The 18,278-nt window shown below is 45.7% G+C and overlaps 1 protein-coding gene across 1 annotated transcript; it reads left to right on the forward strand.

Moving 5' to 3' along the window:
- The first annotated feature begins 452 nt into the window (after positions 1 to 452).
- On the forward strand, positions 453 to 5,224 carry LOC109777532 (cleavage stimulation factor subunit 50). Its single transcript, XM_073498212.1, has 14 exons — positions 453 to 648; positions 725 to 1,031; positions 1,107 to 1,204; positions 1,297 to 1,366; positions 1,742 to 1,825; positions 1,914 to 2,000; positions 2,518 to 2,588; positions 2,732 to 2,783; positions 2,873 to 2,930; positions 3,404 to 3,498; positions 3,597 to 3,751; positions 4,475 to 4,583; positions 4,792 to 4,848; positions 4,939 to 5,224. Exons 2-14 carry the CDS (start codon positions 861 to 863, stop codon positions 5,083 to 5,085), a joined length of 1,254 nt encoding a protein of 417 aa, XP_073354313.1. The 5' UTR covers positions 453 to 648; positions 725 to 860; the 3' UTR covers positions 5,086 to 5,224.
- The last annotated feature ends 13,054 nt before the right edge of the window (positions 5,225 to 18,278 follow it).

An 18,278-nucleotide genomic window follows, 5' to 3' on the forward strand; every position in this document is an offset into this window, starting at 1 on the left:
GAATGAAAGACGAACAAGGAGAAGGCAACAACTACGGGCTGTTTTTGGATGATTGAATGGGTACCAATTTATTGGCATGCCATAGGCAGGCAAAGGGTGTAACCTTTTCCTCCCAACCGTCGATGCTGCTTCAACGATTTATAGATCTCGTCTCAAGGGGCGAGTGATTATTGTGGTCTTTAAAACCTGGTATTGCAAGGGCGTTTGCAGGTATCGCTTTCCTTTAACTATTGGTTCAGTGCATTTTTCAATCTCTGGCGTGAGGCGTTTCAATCGGACGAAGACAAAGACTAGTATGCTTTTGAATGTAATTTTATTTTTTACTGGTTATTTTATGTTGAGTTGTCAACCTATTGACTTCTGTTTTTCTCAATATCAATCAGATCTAAGATGCTGTTTGGATGCCTTTATTCAAAAGTTTTTCTTATTGGCATTGGCATGCCAATGCTCCTATGCCCATTCTAGTTCATATTTCTAGCCAATGTTGGTCAATACATCGACAAGCAAAAAGCTCCATCAAATTTTTACCTAGCCAAGTTATTTGGCAGGGCAAAGCTAAGGCTTGCCTGCCCAAAGAAGAAGAGCTTCAGAATCGGCGTCTCCACAGATTGCATTCATCTAATTATCTTCCTGGAAGTTTGCAGTTCGGTGAGATCGACTCCGATGTTCTAGCTCTGCTTCCACTGCCCAGATGCTGACAACGTATTTTCACCTTCGTCTGGAGGTTCACTCCGCTGCGAGAACACTGAACACATTTGCTCTGAAGCGGCAGAGCTCGAGTCCACTTCCACTCCCATTTCAGTTGTCCCCCTTCCTTTCCACCCCACGGGAGGACGAAGGGGAGGAAGGTCGGGGCCGAGATGGACGCGGCGGTGCAGGAGGCGAAGCTGCTGCGGCAGGTGAACGCCCTCATCGTGGCGCACCTCCGCGACCAGAACCTCACGCAGGCCGCCACCGCCGTCGCCGCCGCCACCATGACCCCCAGGGCCGACGCCTCCGTCCCCAACCACCTCCTCCGCCTCGTCGCCAAGGTATATATAACTCCCCTCCCTATGCCCCCCTCGCCTAGGGTTCCGGCGTAAACCCTCGCTGCTGTCGGCTCGCAGGGTCTCGCGGTAGAGCAAGAGGAGGCGGCGAGAGGAGGCGGAGCTCCCGCCGCGGCTGGGCTGGCGCGCCCGCTCGGCACCAATGCCGTGGATTTCAGGTGAAACCCAGGATTGCTCGTGGTTCTAGCATTTGACAAATTAACTGTGTGTAGTGTAGTGTATATGGATTTGATTATGAAGCTCACTGCAGTGTGCAGAATGTTAGGGGCCCGTCCAAGACTTTCCCCAAGCATGAAACCAGGCACATCTCCGATCATAAGGTGGGCATGGTTCTACTTTTCCCTTTGCTCAATGTACCATAGGAATTCACTTTTACCCCATTTCCTGCTGTGTGATGTTTATGAGATATTTGAACTAAATCTGAATTCAACTGGGCAACGGTATTTTCTGAACCCAACATGGGTGCTACTTATACACGGATCTTATAAGCAACAGCAAGAATTTATTTGGCTCGCAAATCCAATGGATAATTGATCAGCATGCAATCGGTGCCATTTACACGCTCTGCACCCTCATGGTGCCGTCATAGCCACCCAACTTGTAATTTTGTTGGTCCTGTTAATTAAGGTGTGGCAGACCAGTCGGCAAGAAATATGATATATACTTTTTCGGTGGTTTACTCTTATTTTGTGCAGAATGTTGCCAGATGTGCAAAATTTAGTCCTGATGGGAAATATTTTGCAACTGGAAGTGGGGACACATCCATTAAGTTCTTTGAGGTGAGCTTGAATTATCACTCCATCTCTGAGTGCAGGATGTGCTTTGTTAGGTTCTAATCGTTGCTCAATGTATGACTTCCACTTGCAGGTGTCGAAAATTAAGCAGACTATGTTAGGAGACTCCAAAGAAAGCTCTGGCCGGCCTGTGGTCCGTACATTTTATGACCATGTGCAGGTTAGTATTTTACTGTTTAGGTCCTTGAGTCTCTTCTCATCCTGTTTTGGAATAGCTTCCTGTTAAGACTCCTTCTATTCATAGTTTGGTAGTTGCTTACCCAACTTCTTGTACATAGCACTGACAAGGCAACTAGCTTTGTAACTAGTATTCCTGGTAGTTACTTCACCTTCTATATCTTGAATTGCCACCATAGGGTATTGAACTTTGTAACTGGTGATTAGTAACTATTTCATTTGGTCCATTCATCCATTGTTTTGCTTATTTATCTTTAATTTCTTCAGTTACCACCATGCCTTCTTTTAGCAAGTAAACATCTTTATACTTGTAGGGCGCCAATGTGGCTGCCTAGTGCCTAGTGCTAAAGCACATGGTTGTGGTTGAATTCATGGATTCAAGCCCCCATTATCCTTCTATAATTAAAGATTTGTAGTTCCTCCTATGTTTCTATAATTGAAGATTTGTAGTTCCTCCTATGTACTCTAGTTGTTTTTGTAACATGTTTAATTTCTTGCAGCCCATCAATGATCTGGATTTCCATCCTATTAGCCCAATACTGATATCTGGAGCAAAAGATAATACGATAAAGTATGCTTATCATTGCTTCCTGCCTTGTTGTTTGTTATGCAGTTTGAGTTCATACAGAGATTAAGCATAATTGGTCTGTTTACATATAATCACGATATATCTGTTGAGATGTATGTCCTTTGAACTTGAAACTTGCTTGGCAGGTTCTTTGACTTCTCCAAAACTGCTGCAAGAAAAGCATTCAGAGTTATTCAGGTAGTAAAATGCTTAGTAACTGTATATACTCTAAATGGCATGTTTGTGGTGCCTGAATAATTTTTTTCTCCCAATATTTACTTGAACAGGATACTCATAATGTTAGGTCTGTATGTTTTCATCCTTGCGGGGATTACATTTTAGCAGGTACTATGATCCTTTCTGTAATTAGGCTTTTGATCCTTTCTGTAATTAGACTTTTACCTGTAGCCTCTAGCTTTTCTGTTTTACATGATTATCAATTCTGATATTGCTTGGTTAGAAGAGTAGACTTATTTATAATCCATTTTAAAGAAACAATCATGTATAGTAGGCATTATTATATATATTTTCATGATATGCTCATGGTGTCCATACTCTACGCGGTTGCAGAATTATAACTCGCTAATGTGTTCTAGGTATGGCTTAATATATCTAGCTGGGAATATTTGGTGTCTGTCCTCTAAGGATTCGAGTTTTGTTCCAGAATCAGACTGCCGACTTCAATAATTTTTGGCATTGCCTATTTGTCAAATACCGACTAGTTTCGTGCGAGTTCAATTAGAGGCCCACATTGCCATATTAATCTATTGAATATGCAATCCTTGGAAGCAGCTGACTTGGATACAAAATATTTTCAGGGACTGATCACCCAGTAGCTCATCTCTATGATGTAAACACTTTCACATGCTTCTTATCCGCAAATCCGCAGGACTCTAGTGCTGCCATCAACCAGGTATTTTCTTACTTTTGCTTCACAAGCTTTGTCCTACAGTGGTTTTAATCTTCATGAAAGGCACACCAGCCACCCTATATATACTTTGTGGGTGTCAGGTGCGTTACTCGGGTACTGGGAGCATGTATGTGACTGCTTCTAAGGATGGTTCTCTGCGCATCTGGGATGGAGTATCTGCTGAATGCGTTCGTCCCATAATTGGAGCACATGGATCTGTAGAAGCTACGAGTGCAATTTTCACCAAAGACGAGAGGTTAGCAAGTGCCGGCATGTGTAAAATGCTTTTGGGGAACAAAGATATGTGAATAAATAGTCTTAACATCATAATGTTTCAGCATTGTGTTGAGAATCTACCTTTTTTTCCATATGATCCCCAAAAGGATCAGGCTCCACTATCAAGAGATAACGGAACAACAAACTGTATCCAGCACCCAGGTGCACAAAACAAAAGAAAAAAACAGGTAGCATCCAGGTGTTGAGAATCCACCTGTAAGTCTGTAACAAACCAACCCGATTCGTCCTAGTAATAATGGATCAGTTCCAAGTGGTTAGTTGTCGTACCATTAGAGTTGCATACAATCCTTAGGGAATCATCCGTTTTAGGCTAAACAAGGACAGCAGTGATGTGCCATGGTTACTTGGCAGGGATGGACATACCTGAGCAATGAGGTGTCACATGACTATCGTGAGGTGAATCTGACGGTCATACATCAGAGAAAGAGGACCAAACCTGGTCACTCTAGTGTGGATGCAAATGCAAAGCATTTCTCTGTTGTGCAGAAAGGCTTTGTTTTATGGTTAAAATTTGCAACTTTGCATGTACTTGCACATAAGATTGAATAATGAAGCTGTTATAATGAATATATACTAACTGAAGGACTTGGTCACCCATTTCGAGTTATTATATTCCTGGATTTGAGAAAAGTTTGTGCTTGTATCCTGGCTATCTCTTATGAAGCCAAAAACGTTCTTTCAGGTACATCCTATCCAGTGGGAAGGATTCGTGTATAAAGTTATGGGAAGTTGGCACCGGAAGACTTGTGAAGCAATATCCAGGTGCTGTTAATACACAATTCCGGTGTCAGGTTAGTAGTACGATTCTATACCATTATCCTTTTCTTTCTTTCTGATTTACATACTAATACATTTGGTCATACAAGCTCTTCTTGCTCCAATGGTAGCTAAGTATCTCAGCTAGTCAGCCTAGTCCATATGAAATAGATTGTGGCTTTGAGCTTGTAACTAATTGTATAACTAACTGCATTGTTGCAACAAACTGATTTTGTTGTTTAGGCTGTCTTCAACGAAACTGAGGAGTTTGTACTATCAACCGACGAGCAAAACAACGAGGTGAATTTCAATTCAGACTAGTAATATCTGTGTTTCAGAAGGGAAAAACCCTTCAGCACACGCCTCACTGTAATACTGCCTGGTCTTCAGGTTGTCGTCTGGGACGCACTTACTTCTGAAAGGGTAGCAAGATTGCCCTCTGGCCATACCGGCGCCCCTAGGTGGCTGGAGCACTCCCCTGTAGAGCCGGTGTTTGTTACATGCGGAAATGACCGATCCGTCAGATTTTGGAAATAAACAGCGTAGATTCAATTCAACCCTAGCATTCAAATCACGAAGTTTGTTGTATCATGTGTACTTCAGGGTAAAAGAAAGAAATACTTGTAACTGTAGTGGCTGTACTTAACATGCTGTTGAAGCTTGACATTGTACCAAACTGGTAGAGTAAGATTCTTTTTTTTTTGTCTGTTATGGCATTGATGATTGTGAAAGAGAAAAGTCCATCTACAGTCACTGATCTTGTTTCGAAACTCACTCTGGTCCTAAGGCCACTGAAGTGGCTTAGATGGTTCAATACGGTCACGTGAGCGACAACTGTGTGGACAATGTGACGTGGCATTTTGTAAAAAAGCCCTGATGGGCCCCACCTGTCGGTTCGAGTCTTGTTTCACTAATGAAGCCTTTGTTGGGGAACGCAGTAATTTCAAAAATTTCCTACGCAGACACAAGATCCATCTAGGTGATGCATAGCAACGAGCGAGGTCCACGTACCCTTGTAGACCGAAAGCGGAAGCGTTTAGTAACGTGGTTGATGTAGTCGAACGTCTTCGCGATCCAACAGATCCAAGTACCGAACGCACGGCACCTCCGCGATCTACATACGTTCAGCTCGGTGACGTCCCTCGTACTCTTGATCCAGCTGAGGCCGAGGGAGAGTTTCGTCAGCACGACGACGTGATGACGGTGATGATGAAGTTACCGACGCAGGGCTTCGCCTAAGCACTACAACGATATGACCGAGGTGGAAATCTGTGGAGGGGGGCACCGCACACGGCTAAGATCAACTTTGATGTGTTCTAGGGTGCCCCCCTCCCCACGTATATAAAGGAGGGAGGGGGAGGCCAGGCCTCCCCCTCATAGGCGCGCCAAGGGGGAGGAATCCTCGTCCTAGTAGGAGTAGGACTCCCCCCTTTCCTAGTCCTACTAGGAGAAGAAGGAAGGAGGCGGAAAGAGAAGGAAGGAGGGGGCGCCGCCCCTCCCCCTAGTCCAATTCGGACTAGGCCCATGGGGGGGGGGGGGGGGGCGGGGGGCGGCCAGGCCTTGGCAGCCCCTCTCTCTCTCCCCTAGGCCCAATAAGGCCCATTACTTCTCCGGTGGTTCCGATAACCCTTCTGGCACTCCGATATTTATCCGGTGACCCCTGGAACTATTCTGGTGTCCGAATATAGTCATCCAATATATCAATCTTTATGTCTCGACCATTTCGAGACTCCTCGTCATGTCCGTGATCACATCCGGGACTCCGAACTACCTTCGGTACATCAAAACACATAAACTCATAATACCGATCGTCATCGAACGTTAAGCGTGCGGACCCTACGGGTTCGAGAACTATGTAAACATGACCGAGACTCACTTCCGGTCAATAACCAATAGCGGAACCTGGATGCTCATATTGGTTCCTACATATTCTACGAAGATCTTTATCGGTCAAACCGCATAACAACATACGTTGTTCCCTTTGTCATCGGTATGTTACTTGCCCGAGATTCGATCGTCGGTATCTCAATACCTAGTTCAATCTCGTTACCGGCAAGTCTCTTTACTTGTTCCGTAATGCATCATCCCGCAACTAACTCATTGGTCACATTGCTTGCAAGGCTTATAGTGATGTGCATTACCGAGAGGGCCCAGAGATACCTCTCCGACAATCGGAGTGACAAATCCTAATCTCGATCTATGCCAACTCAACAAACACCATCGGAGACACCTGTAGAGCATCTTTATAATCACCCAGTTACGTTGTGACGTTTGATAGCACACTAAGTGTTCCTGCGGTATTCGGGAGTTGCATAATCTCATAGTCATAGGAACATGTATAAGTTATGAAGAAAACAATAGCAATAAACTAAAAGATCATAGTGCTAAGCTAACGGATGGGTCAAGTCAATCACATCATTCTCTAATGATGTGATCCCGTTCATCAAATGACAACTCTTGTCCATGGCTAGGAAACTTAACCATCTTTGATTAACGAGCTAGTCAAGTAGAGGCATACTAGTGACACTCTGTTTGTCTATGTATTCACGTTTTCGGTTAATACAATTCTAGCATGAATAATAAACATTTATCATGATATAAGGAAATATAAATAAAAACTTTATTATTGCCTCTAGGGCATATTTCCTTCAGTCTCTGATACGTCTCCAACGTATCTATAATTTATGAAGTATTCATGCTATTATATTATATGTTTTGGATGTTTATGGGCTTTATTAAACACTTTTATATTATTTTTGGGACTAACCTATTAACCCAGAGCCCAGTGCCAGTTTCTGTTTTTTTCCTTGTTTCAGTGTTTCGTAGAAAAGGAATATCAAACGGAGTCCAAACAGAATGAAACCTTCGGGAGCGTGATTTTTGGAACGAACGTGATCCAGGAGACTTGGAGTTGAAGTCAAGCAAGCTTCAAGGTGGCCACGAGGCAGGGAGGCGCGCCCCCACCCTCATGGGCCCCTCGTGGCTCCCCTGACCGACTTCTTTCGCCTATATATATCCATATACCCTAAAAACATCGGGGAGCAAAATAGATCGGGAGTTCCGCCGCCGCAAGCCTCTGTAGCCACCAAAAACCAATCGGGACCCTGTTCCGGCACCTTGCCGGAGTGGGAATCCCTCACCGGTGGCCATCTTCATCATCTCGGCGCTCTCCATGACGAGGAGGGAGTAGTTCACCCTCGGGGCTGATGGTATGTACCAGTAGCTATGTGTTTGATCTCTCTCTCGTGTACTTGAGGTGGTACGATCTTGATGTATCACGAGCTTTGCTATTATAGTTGGATCTTATGATGTTTCTCCCCCTATACTCTCTTGTAATGGATTGAGTTTTCCCTTTGAAGTTATCTTATCAGATTGAGTCTTTAAGGATTTGAGAACACTTGATGTATGTCTTGCATGTGCTTATCTGTGGTGACAATGGGATATCACGTGATTCACTTGATGTATGTTTTGGTGATCAACTTGCGGGTTCCGTGACCTCGTGAACTTATGCATAGGGGTTGGCACACGTTTTCGTCTTGACTCTCCGGTAGAAACTTTGGGACACTCTTTGAAGTTCTTTGTGTTGGTTGAATAGATGAATATGAGATTGTGTGATTGTGACGCCCCCGATTCAATCGTACACTAATCATGCACGCAAACATGTACGATCAAGATCAGGGACTCACGGGAAGATATCACAACACAACTCTAAAACATAAATAAGTCATACAAGTATCATAATACAAGCCAGGGGCCTCGAGGGCTCGAATACAAGTGCTCGATCATAGACGAGTCAGCGGAAGCAACAATATCTGAGTACAGACATAAGTTAAACAAGTTTGCCTTAAGAAGGCTAGCACGAACTGGGATACAGATCGAAAGAGGCGCAGGCCTCCTGCCTGGGATCCTCCTAACTACTCCTGGTCGTCGTCAGCGGGCTGCACGTAGTAGTAGGCTCCTCCGGTGTAGTAGGAGTCGTCGTCGACGGTGGCGTCTGGCTCCTGGGCTCCAGCATCTGGTTGCGACAACCAGGTAGAAAGGAAAGGGGGAAAAGAGGGAGAAAAGTAACCGTGAGTACTCATCCAAAGTACTCGCAAGCAAGGAGCTACACTACATATGCATGGGTATATGTGTAAAGGGCCATATCGGTGGACTGAACTGCAGAATGCCAGAATAAGAGGGGGATAGCTAATCCTGTCGAAGACTACGCTTCTGGCCACCTCCATCTTGCAGCATGTAGAAGAGAGTAGATGGTAAGTTCACCAAGTAGCATCGTATAGCATAATCCTACCCGGCGATCCCCTCCTCATCGCCCTGTTAGAGAGTGATCACCGGGTTATATCTGGCACTTGGAAGGGTGTGTTTTATTAAGTATCCAGTTCTAGTTGTCATAAGGTCAAGGTACAACTCCAGGTCGTCCTTTTACCGAGGGACACGGCTATTCGAATAGATAAACTTCCCTGCAGGGGTGCACCACATAACCCAACACGCTCGATCCCACTTGGCCGGACACACTTTCCTGGGTCATGCCCGGCCTCGGAAGATCAACACGTCGCAGCCCCACCTAGGCACAACAGAGAGGTCAGCACGCCGGTCTAAATCCTATGGCGTAGGGGTCTGGGCCTATCGCCCATTGCACACCTGCACGTTGCGAATGCGGCCGGAAGCAGACCTAGCCTAGCAGGCGTTCCAGTCCAATCCGGCGCGCGCCGCTCAGTCGCTGACGTCACGAAGGCTTCGGCTGATACCACGACGTCGAGTGCCCATAACTGTTCCCGCGTAGTTGGTTAGTGCGTATAGACCAAATGGCCAGACTCAGATCAAATACCAAGATCTCGTTAAGCGTGTTAAGTATCCGCGAATGCCAACCAGGGCCAGGCCCACCTCTCTCCTAGGTGGTCTCAACCTGCCCTGTCGCTCCGCCACAAAGTAACAGTCGGGGGCCGTCGGGAACCCAGGCCCACCTCTACCAGGATGGAGCCACCTGCCCCTTCAGCCCCCATCTCTGAACAGTATCATAAGTAATGTGACAGTATAAAGTATATAGCATATGCCCGTGATCACCTCCCGAAGTGATCACGGCCCAGTAGTATAGCATGGCAGACGGACAAGAGTGTAGGGCCACTGATGGAACACTAGCATCCTATACTAAGCATTAGGATAGCAGGTAAAGGTATCAACAATTGTAGCAACAATGATAGGCTATGCAGCAGAATAGGATTAACCGAAAGCAGTAACATGCTACACTCTTCTAATGCAAGCAGTATAGAGAAGAATAGGAAATATCTGGTGATCAAGGGGGAGGGGGGCTTGCCTGATTGCTCTGGCAAGAAGGAGGGGTCGTGAACACCGTAGTCGATCGGGGTACCAGCAGCAGCGTCAGTCTCGTAGTCTACCGGAGAGAAGAGGGGGAAGAAACAATGAATACAATGCAAACAGATGCATATCGATGCATGGCATAACAAGTAGCGGTGCCAAGTGTGCCCTAATGCGGTAGGAGGTGATACCGGCGAAGGGGGAAAACATCCGGGAAAGTATTCCTGGTGTTTCGCGTTTTCGGACAGATGAACCAGCGGGGGAAAGTTGCGTGTTTGCTATGCTAGGGATGTGTGACGGACGAACGGGCTGCGTATCCGGATTCGTCTCGTCGTTCTGAGCAACTTTCATGTATAAAGTTTTTCCATCCGAGCTACGGTTTATTTTATATTAATTTCCTAAAGTTTTAAACATTTTTGAAATTTATTTAATTATTTAAATCGAACATTATCCAGAACAGTGAAAGGTGATGTCAGCAGGTCAAACCCGGCTGACTAGGGTCAACCCTAGCATGTGGGTCCAGTGGGACCCACCTGTCATTGAGACAGAGGTGAAATAGGATTTGTTTTAGACTAATTAGGATTAATTAATTGTGGGCCCCATTAGTCAGTGACAGATTAGTGTTTTAATCAACTAAATAGGTTAATTAATCAGGGTTAATTAATTAATTAATATATTTTTTTGTTGTTTTTATATGTTATTACTATTATTTTAACCATTCAAGGGGCGTGGGCCCCGCGTGTCAGTGGTCCATGGCCTTAGCGGGCGCGGGCGCCAGCGGTGCGCTTACGGGCGCACCCGTGCAGGGCCGAGCCCGATCGGGGAGGCGGGCCGAGGCCACCGGGGCGCGGTGGCGTTTGGCCAGTGTGGGCGACGGCCATCAGGGGTGGACCCAGGCGACGCCGAATGGGGGAAGCGGAACGGCGAGCGGCGGCGGCCACGGCACGCAGTGCGCGGCCACGGGGAGCAGGGGGCAGGGCGGAGCGCCGACGTGGAGCTCCAGCGGTAGCAGCAGCAGGGGAGAAGCGGGAGGAGCAACACAGGTGGTTGGCGAGCGCGCGTCCGTGCGCGGTGGCGCATCGAGGGAGGCGCGGACGGCGCGGGGACAGGGGAAGGAGGAGGATGAGGCCGTGGCCTCACCGGGATTTGTAGGGACGGGGCAGCGGGGCTCGTGGAGGGGGGCGGGGACGACGGCGACGTAGGGGAAGCAGTCCGGCGAGGTGGCATCGGCGACGGGGACGGGTAGTGCTGGTGACGAAGAGGACCACGGCGGTGGCGTCCGGCGATGGTTCGCAGGGGGGGTCGAGCGGCTCCGGGCTCGGCCGATCCGACGGGGAAGAAGACGAGGAGGTGCTCCGGCGATGGTGTGCGGCGGCGGCGTCAGGGACGATGTGGTCGGGGTGGTTTGCCCCGATCTAGAAATCGGGGGGGGGGGAGTGGGGGAGCGAGCGAGAGAGAGTGGGGGTCGGGGGTAGTGGGGGGAGAGGGGCTAGGGTTTCTGGCGCCCGGGGGGAGTAGTAGCGGGCGCGGTTGGGCCGGCCTGGCGGCCCAGTAGCCTGCTGGGCCGAGGCCCTGCTAGGGGGGGGTCCTTTTACTTTGTTTTGTTTTTGTTTTAATCATGTTTAGTCTTTTTGTTTTTATTTATTTTTCTCTTTACTGTTTTATTTTTAGTCCCACTTTATTTTTACTTAGTAAAATATGGCAATAGCTCCTAAATTAACGTTTCAAAACTACCCTCATCCACAAAAGGTTTTAACCCAAAATAAAATAGTTTAGTGTTTTATAAAATACCAAAGGCATTTAAATAATGTTTTTGCTACCGTTTAAATCATTTCAGTGCATTTATACATTATATAAAAATGTGGATTCTTCATCATAATCATCTATGCATTAATTGGCACAACCCGAACATTTTGTTTTGTATCTTTGAAATTTTTTGATGTTTGCCTTTAATTAAATTTTGAATTTGAATCGGTTTTGAACTAACCCGAGATTAACTACATCGACAGAGGTGACGTGGCATCATTAGCAGGGAATTACTGTAGTCTAATTATCCGGGCGTCACAATTCTCCTCCGCTACAAGAAATCTCGTACCAAGATTTAAGAGGTAGAGTAAGGGGGAAAGGTCTGGTTACGAAATTCTAGCGGATCTTCTCAATCTTGGCTACTCTTCTCGAAGAGATCGATCCATTACATTGATGTCTTCATTCCACTGCTTCAGGTCATCATTATGAAGTCGTCATCCTTTCTTCGGGGGTTCCTTCATACTTACGAATAGGTAACGGGGCAGATCGGCAATGACAGAATGCTATAAGGGTAATAATCTGGGATTAACCCATGAATGAGCATATGAGTACCTCTCGAGTTGAACAATTAAAACACATCGAGAGTAAAGTTCGAAGGTACCATAAGAAGTTTCAAGCGGATAGACAATCGTTCGTTGTCGGAAACAGAGTGTGAAAGGGGTTTAGAGCAACGGAAATAATTATTGTGTTTCATACCAGAATTGATGATCTCTCGGAAGGTAGCTCGTGAATTGCATACGAGGCCACATGCGAGGAACAATCTTGGGAACAAGGAGTGCAAGAGAGTCAGGTTTCGATCCTGTGGAACTGTGGGTTATGGGCCCACCATCTGGGTCAAAAGTAGGAAGGCGATGACGTCTTCCACGATCATGTAAGCAAGGCACATCAGAGAATAACCGGTCAGTTATGTTGGCAGCATCGTTGGTACCAAGGGCGAGGGACGAAGAGAACCATTTTCCTGCTCGTTGAAACGAGGCGGACCAGTAGGTAAAGTTCTCGTCCATCGGTGGTTACCGGAATGTCATCAACAAAAGTAACCGGGTCTTACTGACAGAGTTGTACAGCGAGGTGTTTACTAAGCAGGGAATTATCACTGCTCAGTTAAGTCAGATTACAAGAAAGGTTAAACAAGACAATGGAAAGGAAAATGCGATTATCAAGTTTAAACAGAACAATGGAAATGAAAATGTGTATACACACATATTTCGGGGGTATATCCTTCCCAAGGACAAGCGGAGCATGATATTCATGACAGGATAGAAAGTAGAAAACCATTTAGGTAAGGGGGGAGGAATCTCATGATATTACCCATACAACAGTGTTAGGATAAATGATAAAGAAAATTTAGCGTTGTGCTTCAAATGCTCTTATTAAAAATCGGATTACCACAGACATGCTTCGAGATAGCATTGACATGGTCTTCAAGAAAAGGTTAGACTTTGGATGCAGGAAGGATCCATCAGGAACAACTTGTAGAATAAGTCTTACAATTTCCTCATGGATGAATGGATAACCTTGCAGAAAAGGAAACTATAACACTAGGTGCTCCGGCCAGGTGTGCTAGGCATGACATCACCTTACCCGGTCATGTAAAGATGTTATAACTCTTGAAAATATGTTCCAACCATCATATCTGACCGAGATTTAGATCTGATTGGTGTCAAGATATCTCAGACACGGGATGCCTGAGAAGAAAAGGTGCAACGCAAATTGACGAGATGACATTGTACGATTCCCAGGGAAATGAACTATGAAAGCAAGTTCTGAAACAAGAGTTCATCATTAAACCAAGGAGAGGGTTAGGAGGTGGCTGATGGACTCAACAACATTCCATTGAGATTTCCAAAAGATGGATTTCCACAATTACGTGTACAAGGAGATAGCTTTTGTCAGTTCAAATGATATAATGAGGTATGCTCGAGGAAACATACACGATTGAACATTGGTTGACGGTGCACCCGAAATACGGACTTAGGTAGCACAAACAATGTTAGAATGGCGATTCGATAACCAATGGTCTAAGAATGAAATGTTGACCATTAACTTCAAAGCAGTAAGGTTGCTAGAAGTTTTAAAATTACTAGTCCATCTGTCGGTATTACTATTAGGAACAACACGGGGACCAAGAAAAGAATGGTGATGGTGAAGTATCACTTATATCAAGAATTCTCAAGAGGTGGTGAGATTCTCATGACATTCCTGACATAAAAGATGGTAATACTCCAAGGTAAAGAAGGACAATTGCTGGATAGCAAGGATCTCAAGGTATATCACAAAGCACGAACAAGTTTGTGTTGAACGATAGGCAATAAAGTGGTCGATGATAACACAAATCATCGAGAGCAAAGGGTGGTATTTCTCATCAAGAATTCGATAGATATCTTGGAAGAGCTCAGAATGTTGATGATGTTCACGACCCATTTGTCGTGAGATTTCATGAAGATGTAATCGATCGGCGACGACATCAAGTTAAAGGAATGATGAGGCGAAAGATTATTGGAACCAAGAGTATGACACGAACTCGAAATCAAGCTTGGTGTTCAAGGCGAAATGATACGATGAGTAAGATTGGCGTAAGGTTACCTCATCGTCCAAAATTGTGCTAGCCGGTCAGGCTAGGAATGACGTGATCGGGTACAGACTCGTGAGTAAAGAAGATTACTAAAAGTTGTTGAACCATAGTGCGTACTCGGTTCAGTTATTGGTGTCTTTGAGTGTTTAATAACTCAGAGCCCGTGAAAAATTGGAATCAGTGAGAATGTAGTACTTGATGAAGAACTCATAAGAAGTTATGCAGTTCCATGATAATTTCGAGATACCAGGGGGGTAATACTCGATGACAGATCAAAGTAGAGGTTGAACTAGGTTATTGCTCTCCAGAAGACAAGTGCTTGAACTTGTCCGAGAAATTTGGATCAAAGAAGAACAATATGATCGGAAACCACGATTGCAAAAGACCAAATCCCAGATATAAGATGAAATTATATCAAGGGGATAAGTATTGTTACGAGAAGCTTCCATGACAAGATCTACATCGTGTCCATGGGCATGAACACAAAGTTCAAGGTCGACTCCCACTTCTCCAATGCATAACCTATCATTCACTCCTCATTTTCGATGGAGTTGTAGTGTTGAAATTTGATCTGGTAAATCACCAGGAGAATATGACTCGTGAAAACTTTCGGGTTCACACGGTTTTAGAGAAGGTATAGGTTCAACCCATCGGGGCATCTTAGAAACATATACCACAAGCTTCAGGAGTAACTAACACAAGCTCGAAAATAGAGCATGGTTGAAAAAAGGAGAGGACACAATTTACCAAAGGCATTATGTATCGGAGAAAGAACTCACAAGGTGATTAATTATGAAGGACACTGTCGGATAATAATCCAACAGTGGATATGGCGATCCACAATGGAGCTGATGTGAGTATCGATACCCAATCAGAGGAAGAAAGAATGCAAATGCATCGGTTTATAGAACATCTGAATAATTCAACATTTAAATAACAAAGGAATTATCATTTTCAAATCAAGGGATCAGGAGCAAACGATCTGATCAAGGATGGATAAGTTGACTAGACTTAGGGGTACAATCAATGGCAATCTGATTGGCCGAGATCCAGCTCATGTTCGAAAGACGTCTGAGACGGAAATATAATTTATAAGGATCAACTGATGATTGCGTGCATTCGCACACATATAGAATCAACGGACTCAAAATGATAGTGTCAAAGGATGCCAATAAGATTAATAGACTTATGGGATTAACCATAATGAAAGCAAGCAAGGATTTCAAGAGCAATAGGCTGCCGAAGATTTTTGGAAGATCGAATGGTATTTTCAAGTCTATTGTGAAATACATGAATCAACTGGGAATGAGTGAATCCTCGATAAGTGCGAGAAATTATTCGTAGGGGTATTCAGGTGGCAAGGAACTGCAAGGCAGTAGGCACAAAGTATTCTCGGGGTATCTTGTAATAACAAGATCGACTGGAAATAAAAGTAAGAATGACAAACGACAGGTGTAAGTATTTATCCATAGGGATGTTTCGGTGGTAGGGAATTGCAAAAGCAACGGGCACAAAGTCTCGAGAGAATATCGGAGAGTATCTGCGAAATCTTCTAGTGTAGCAGGCGATCATCTGTAATAAGGGGCTCTCCGGAAGAAAGTAATTACGAGAACCTAGAGTTAGAGTTAGCAAAATCATTTAACCCGAATAGAAGAGAGATCAGAATCCCGGAGTAAAGATCGAGGAGTAAAAGATCCTAATACCACCCAATGGCGACGTGGGCCCGTAAGCCACACATCCATGTTAGTAAAAGTTTTGCAATGTCTAGACTCGACTTCGGCCAAGGAGTATGGAAGGGGGATTCCTACAGGCAGTTAGCTCTGATACCAACTTGTCACGCCCCCGATTCAATCGTACTCTAATCATGCATGCAAACGTGTACGATCAAGATCAGGGACTCACGGGAAGATATCACAACACAACTCTAAAATATAATAAGTCATACAAGCATCATAATACAAGCCAGGGCCCTCGAGGGCTCGAATACAAGTGCTCGATCATAGACGAGTCAACGGAAGCAACAATATCTGAGTACAGACATAAGTTAAACAAGTTTGCCTTAAGAAGGCTAGCACAAACTGGGATACAGATCGAAAGAGGCGCAGGCCTCCTGCCTGGGATCCTCCTAACTATTCCTGGTCGTCGTCAGCGGGTTGCATGTAGTAGTAGGCTCCTCTGGTGTAGTAGGAGTCGTCGTCGATGGTGGCATATGGCTCTTGGGCTCCAGCATCTGGTTGCGACAACCAGGTAGAAAGGAAAGGGGGAAAAGAGGAAGAAAAGCAACCGTGAGTACTCATCCAAAGTACTCGCAAGCAAGGAGCTACACTACATATGCATGGGTATATGTGTAAAGGGCCATATCGGTGGACTGAACTACAGAATGCCAGAATAAGAGCGGGATAGCTAATCCTGTCAAAGACTACGCTTCTGGCCACCTCCATCTTGCAGCATGTAGAAGAGAGTAGATGGTAAGTTCACCAAGTAGCATCGTATAGCATAATCCTACCCGGCGATCCCCTCCTCGTCGCCCTGTTAGAGAGCGATCACCGGGTTATATCTGGCACTTGGAAGGGTGTGTTTTATTAAGTATCCAGTTCTAGTTGTCATAAGGTCAAGGTACAACTCCAGGTCGTCCTTTTACCGAGGGACACGGCTATTCGAATAGATAAACTTCCCTGCAGGGGTGCACCACATAACCCAACACGCTCGATCCCATTTGGCCGGACACACTTTCCTGGGTCATGCCCGTCCTCGGAAGATCAACACGTCGCAGCCCCACCTAGGCACAACAGAGAGGTCAGCACGCCGGTCTAAATCCTATGGCGCAGGGGTCTGGGCCCATCGCCCATTGCACACCTGCACGTTGCGAACGCGGCCGGAAGCAGACCTAGCCTAGCAGGCGTTCCAGTCCAATTCGGCGCGCGCCGCTCAGTCGCTGACGTCACGAAGGCTTCGGCTGATACCACGACGTCGAGTGCCCATAACTGTTCCCGCGTAGTTGGTTAGTGCGTATAGACCAAATGGCCAGACTCAGATCAAATACCAAGATCTCGTTAAGCATGTTAACTATCCGCGAACGCCGACCAGGGCCAGGCCCACCTCTCTCCTAGGTGGTCTCAACCTGCCCTATCGCTCCGCCACAAAGTAACAGTCGGGGGCCGTCGGGAACCCAGGCCCACCTCTACCGGGATGGAGCCACCTGCCCCTTCAGCCCCCATCTCCGAACAGTATCATAAGCAATGTGACAGTATAAAGTATATAGCATATGCCCGTGATCACCTCCCGAAGTGATCACGGCCCAGTAGTATAGCATGGCAGACGGACAAGAGTGTAGGGCCACTGATGGAACACTAGCATCCTATACTAAGCATTAGGATAGCAGGTAAAGGTATCAACAATTGAAGCAACAATGATAGGCTATGCAGCAGAATAGGATTAACCGAAAGCAGTAACATGCTACACTCTTCTAATGCAAGCAGTATAGAGAAGAATAGGCGATATCTGGTGATCAAGGGGGGGGGGGCTTGCCTGATTGCTCTGGCAAGGAGGGGTCGTGAACACCGTAGTCGATCGGGGTACCAGCAGCAGCGTCAGTCTCGTAGTCTACCAGAGAGAAGAGGGGGAAGAAACAATGAATACAATGCAAACAGATGCATATCGATGCATGACATAACAAGTAGCGGTGCCAAGTGTGCCCTAATGCGGTAGGAGGTGATACCGGCGAAGGGGGGAAAACATCCGGGAAAGTATTCCCGGTGTTTCGCGTTTTTGGACAGATGAACCAGAGGGGGAAAGTTGCGTTTATGCTATGCTAGGGATGTGTGACGGACGAACGGGCTGCGTATCCGGATACGTCTCGTCGTTCTGAGCAACTTTCATGTATAAAGTTTTTCCATCCGAGCTACGGTTTATTTTATATTAATTTCCTAAAGTTTTAAACATTTTTGAAATTTATTTAATTATTTAAATCGAACATTATCCAGAACAGTGAAAGGTGATGTCAGCATGACATCACCATGACGTCAGCAGGTCAAAC

This window comes from Aegilops tauschii, chromosome 5, assembly GCF_002575655.3.
Source record: "Aegilops tauschii subsp. strangulata cultivar AL8/78 chromosome 5, Aet v6.0, whole genome shotgun sequence".
In the NCBI taxonomy this organism is placed as follows: Eukaryota; Viridiplantae; Streptophyta; class Magnoliopsida; order Poales; family Poaceae; genus Aegilops; species Aegilops tauschii.

Bases quoted from the DNA above. Each gene is read 5' to 3' on its own strand.
- LOC109777532 (XM_073498212.1), top strand. From the start codon at position 861: ATGGACGCGGCGGTGCAGGAGGCGAAGCTGCTGCGGCAGGTGAACGCC. The intron at 1,032-1,106 runs GTATATATAACT...GTCGGCTCGCAG, and splicing joins TCCTCCGCCTCGTCGCCAAG to GGTCTCGCGGTAGAGCAAGA. The intron at 2,589-2,731 runs GTATGCTTATCA...CTTGCTTGGCAG, and splicing joins GCAAAAGATAATACGATAAA to GTTCTTTGACTTCTCCAAAA.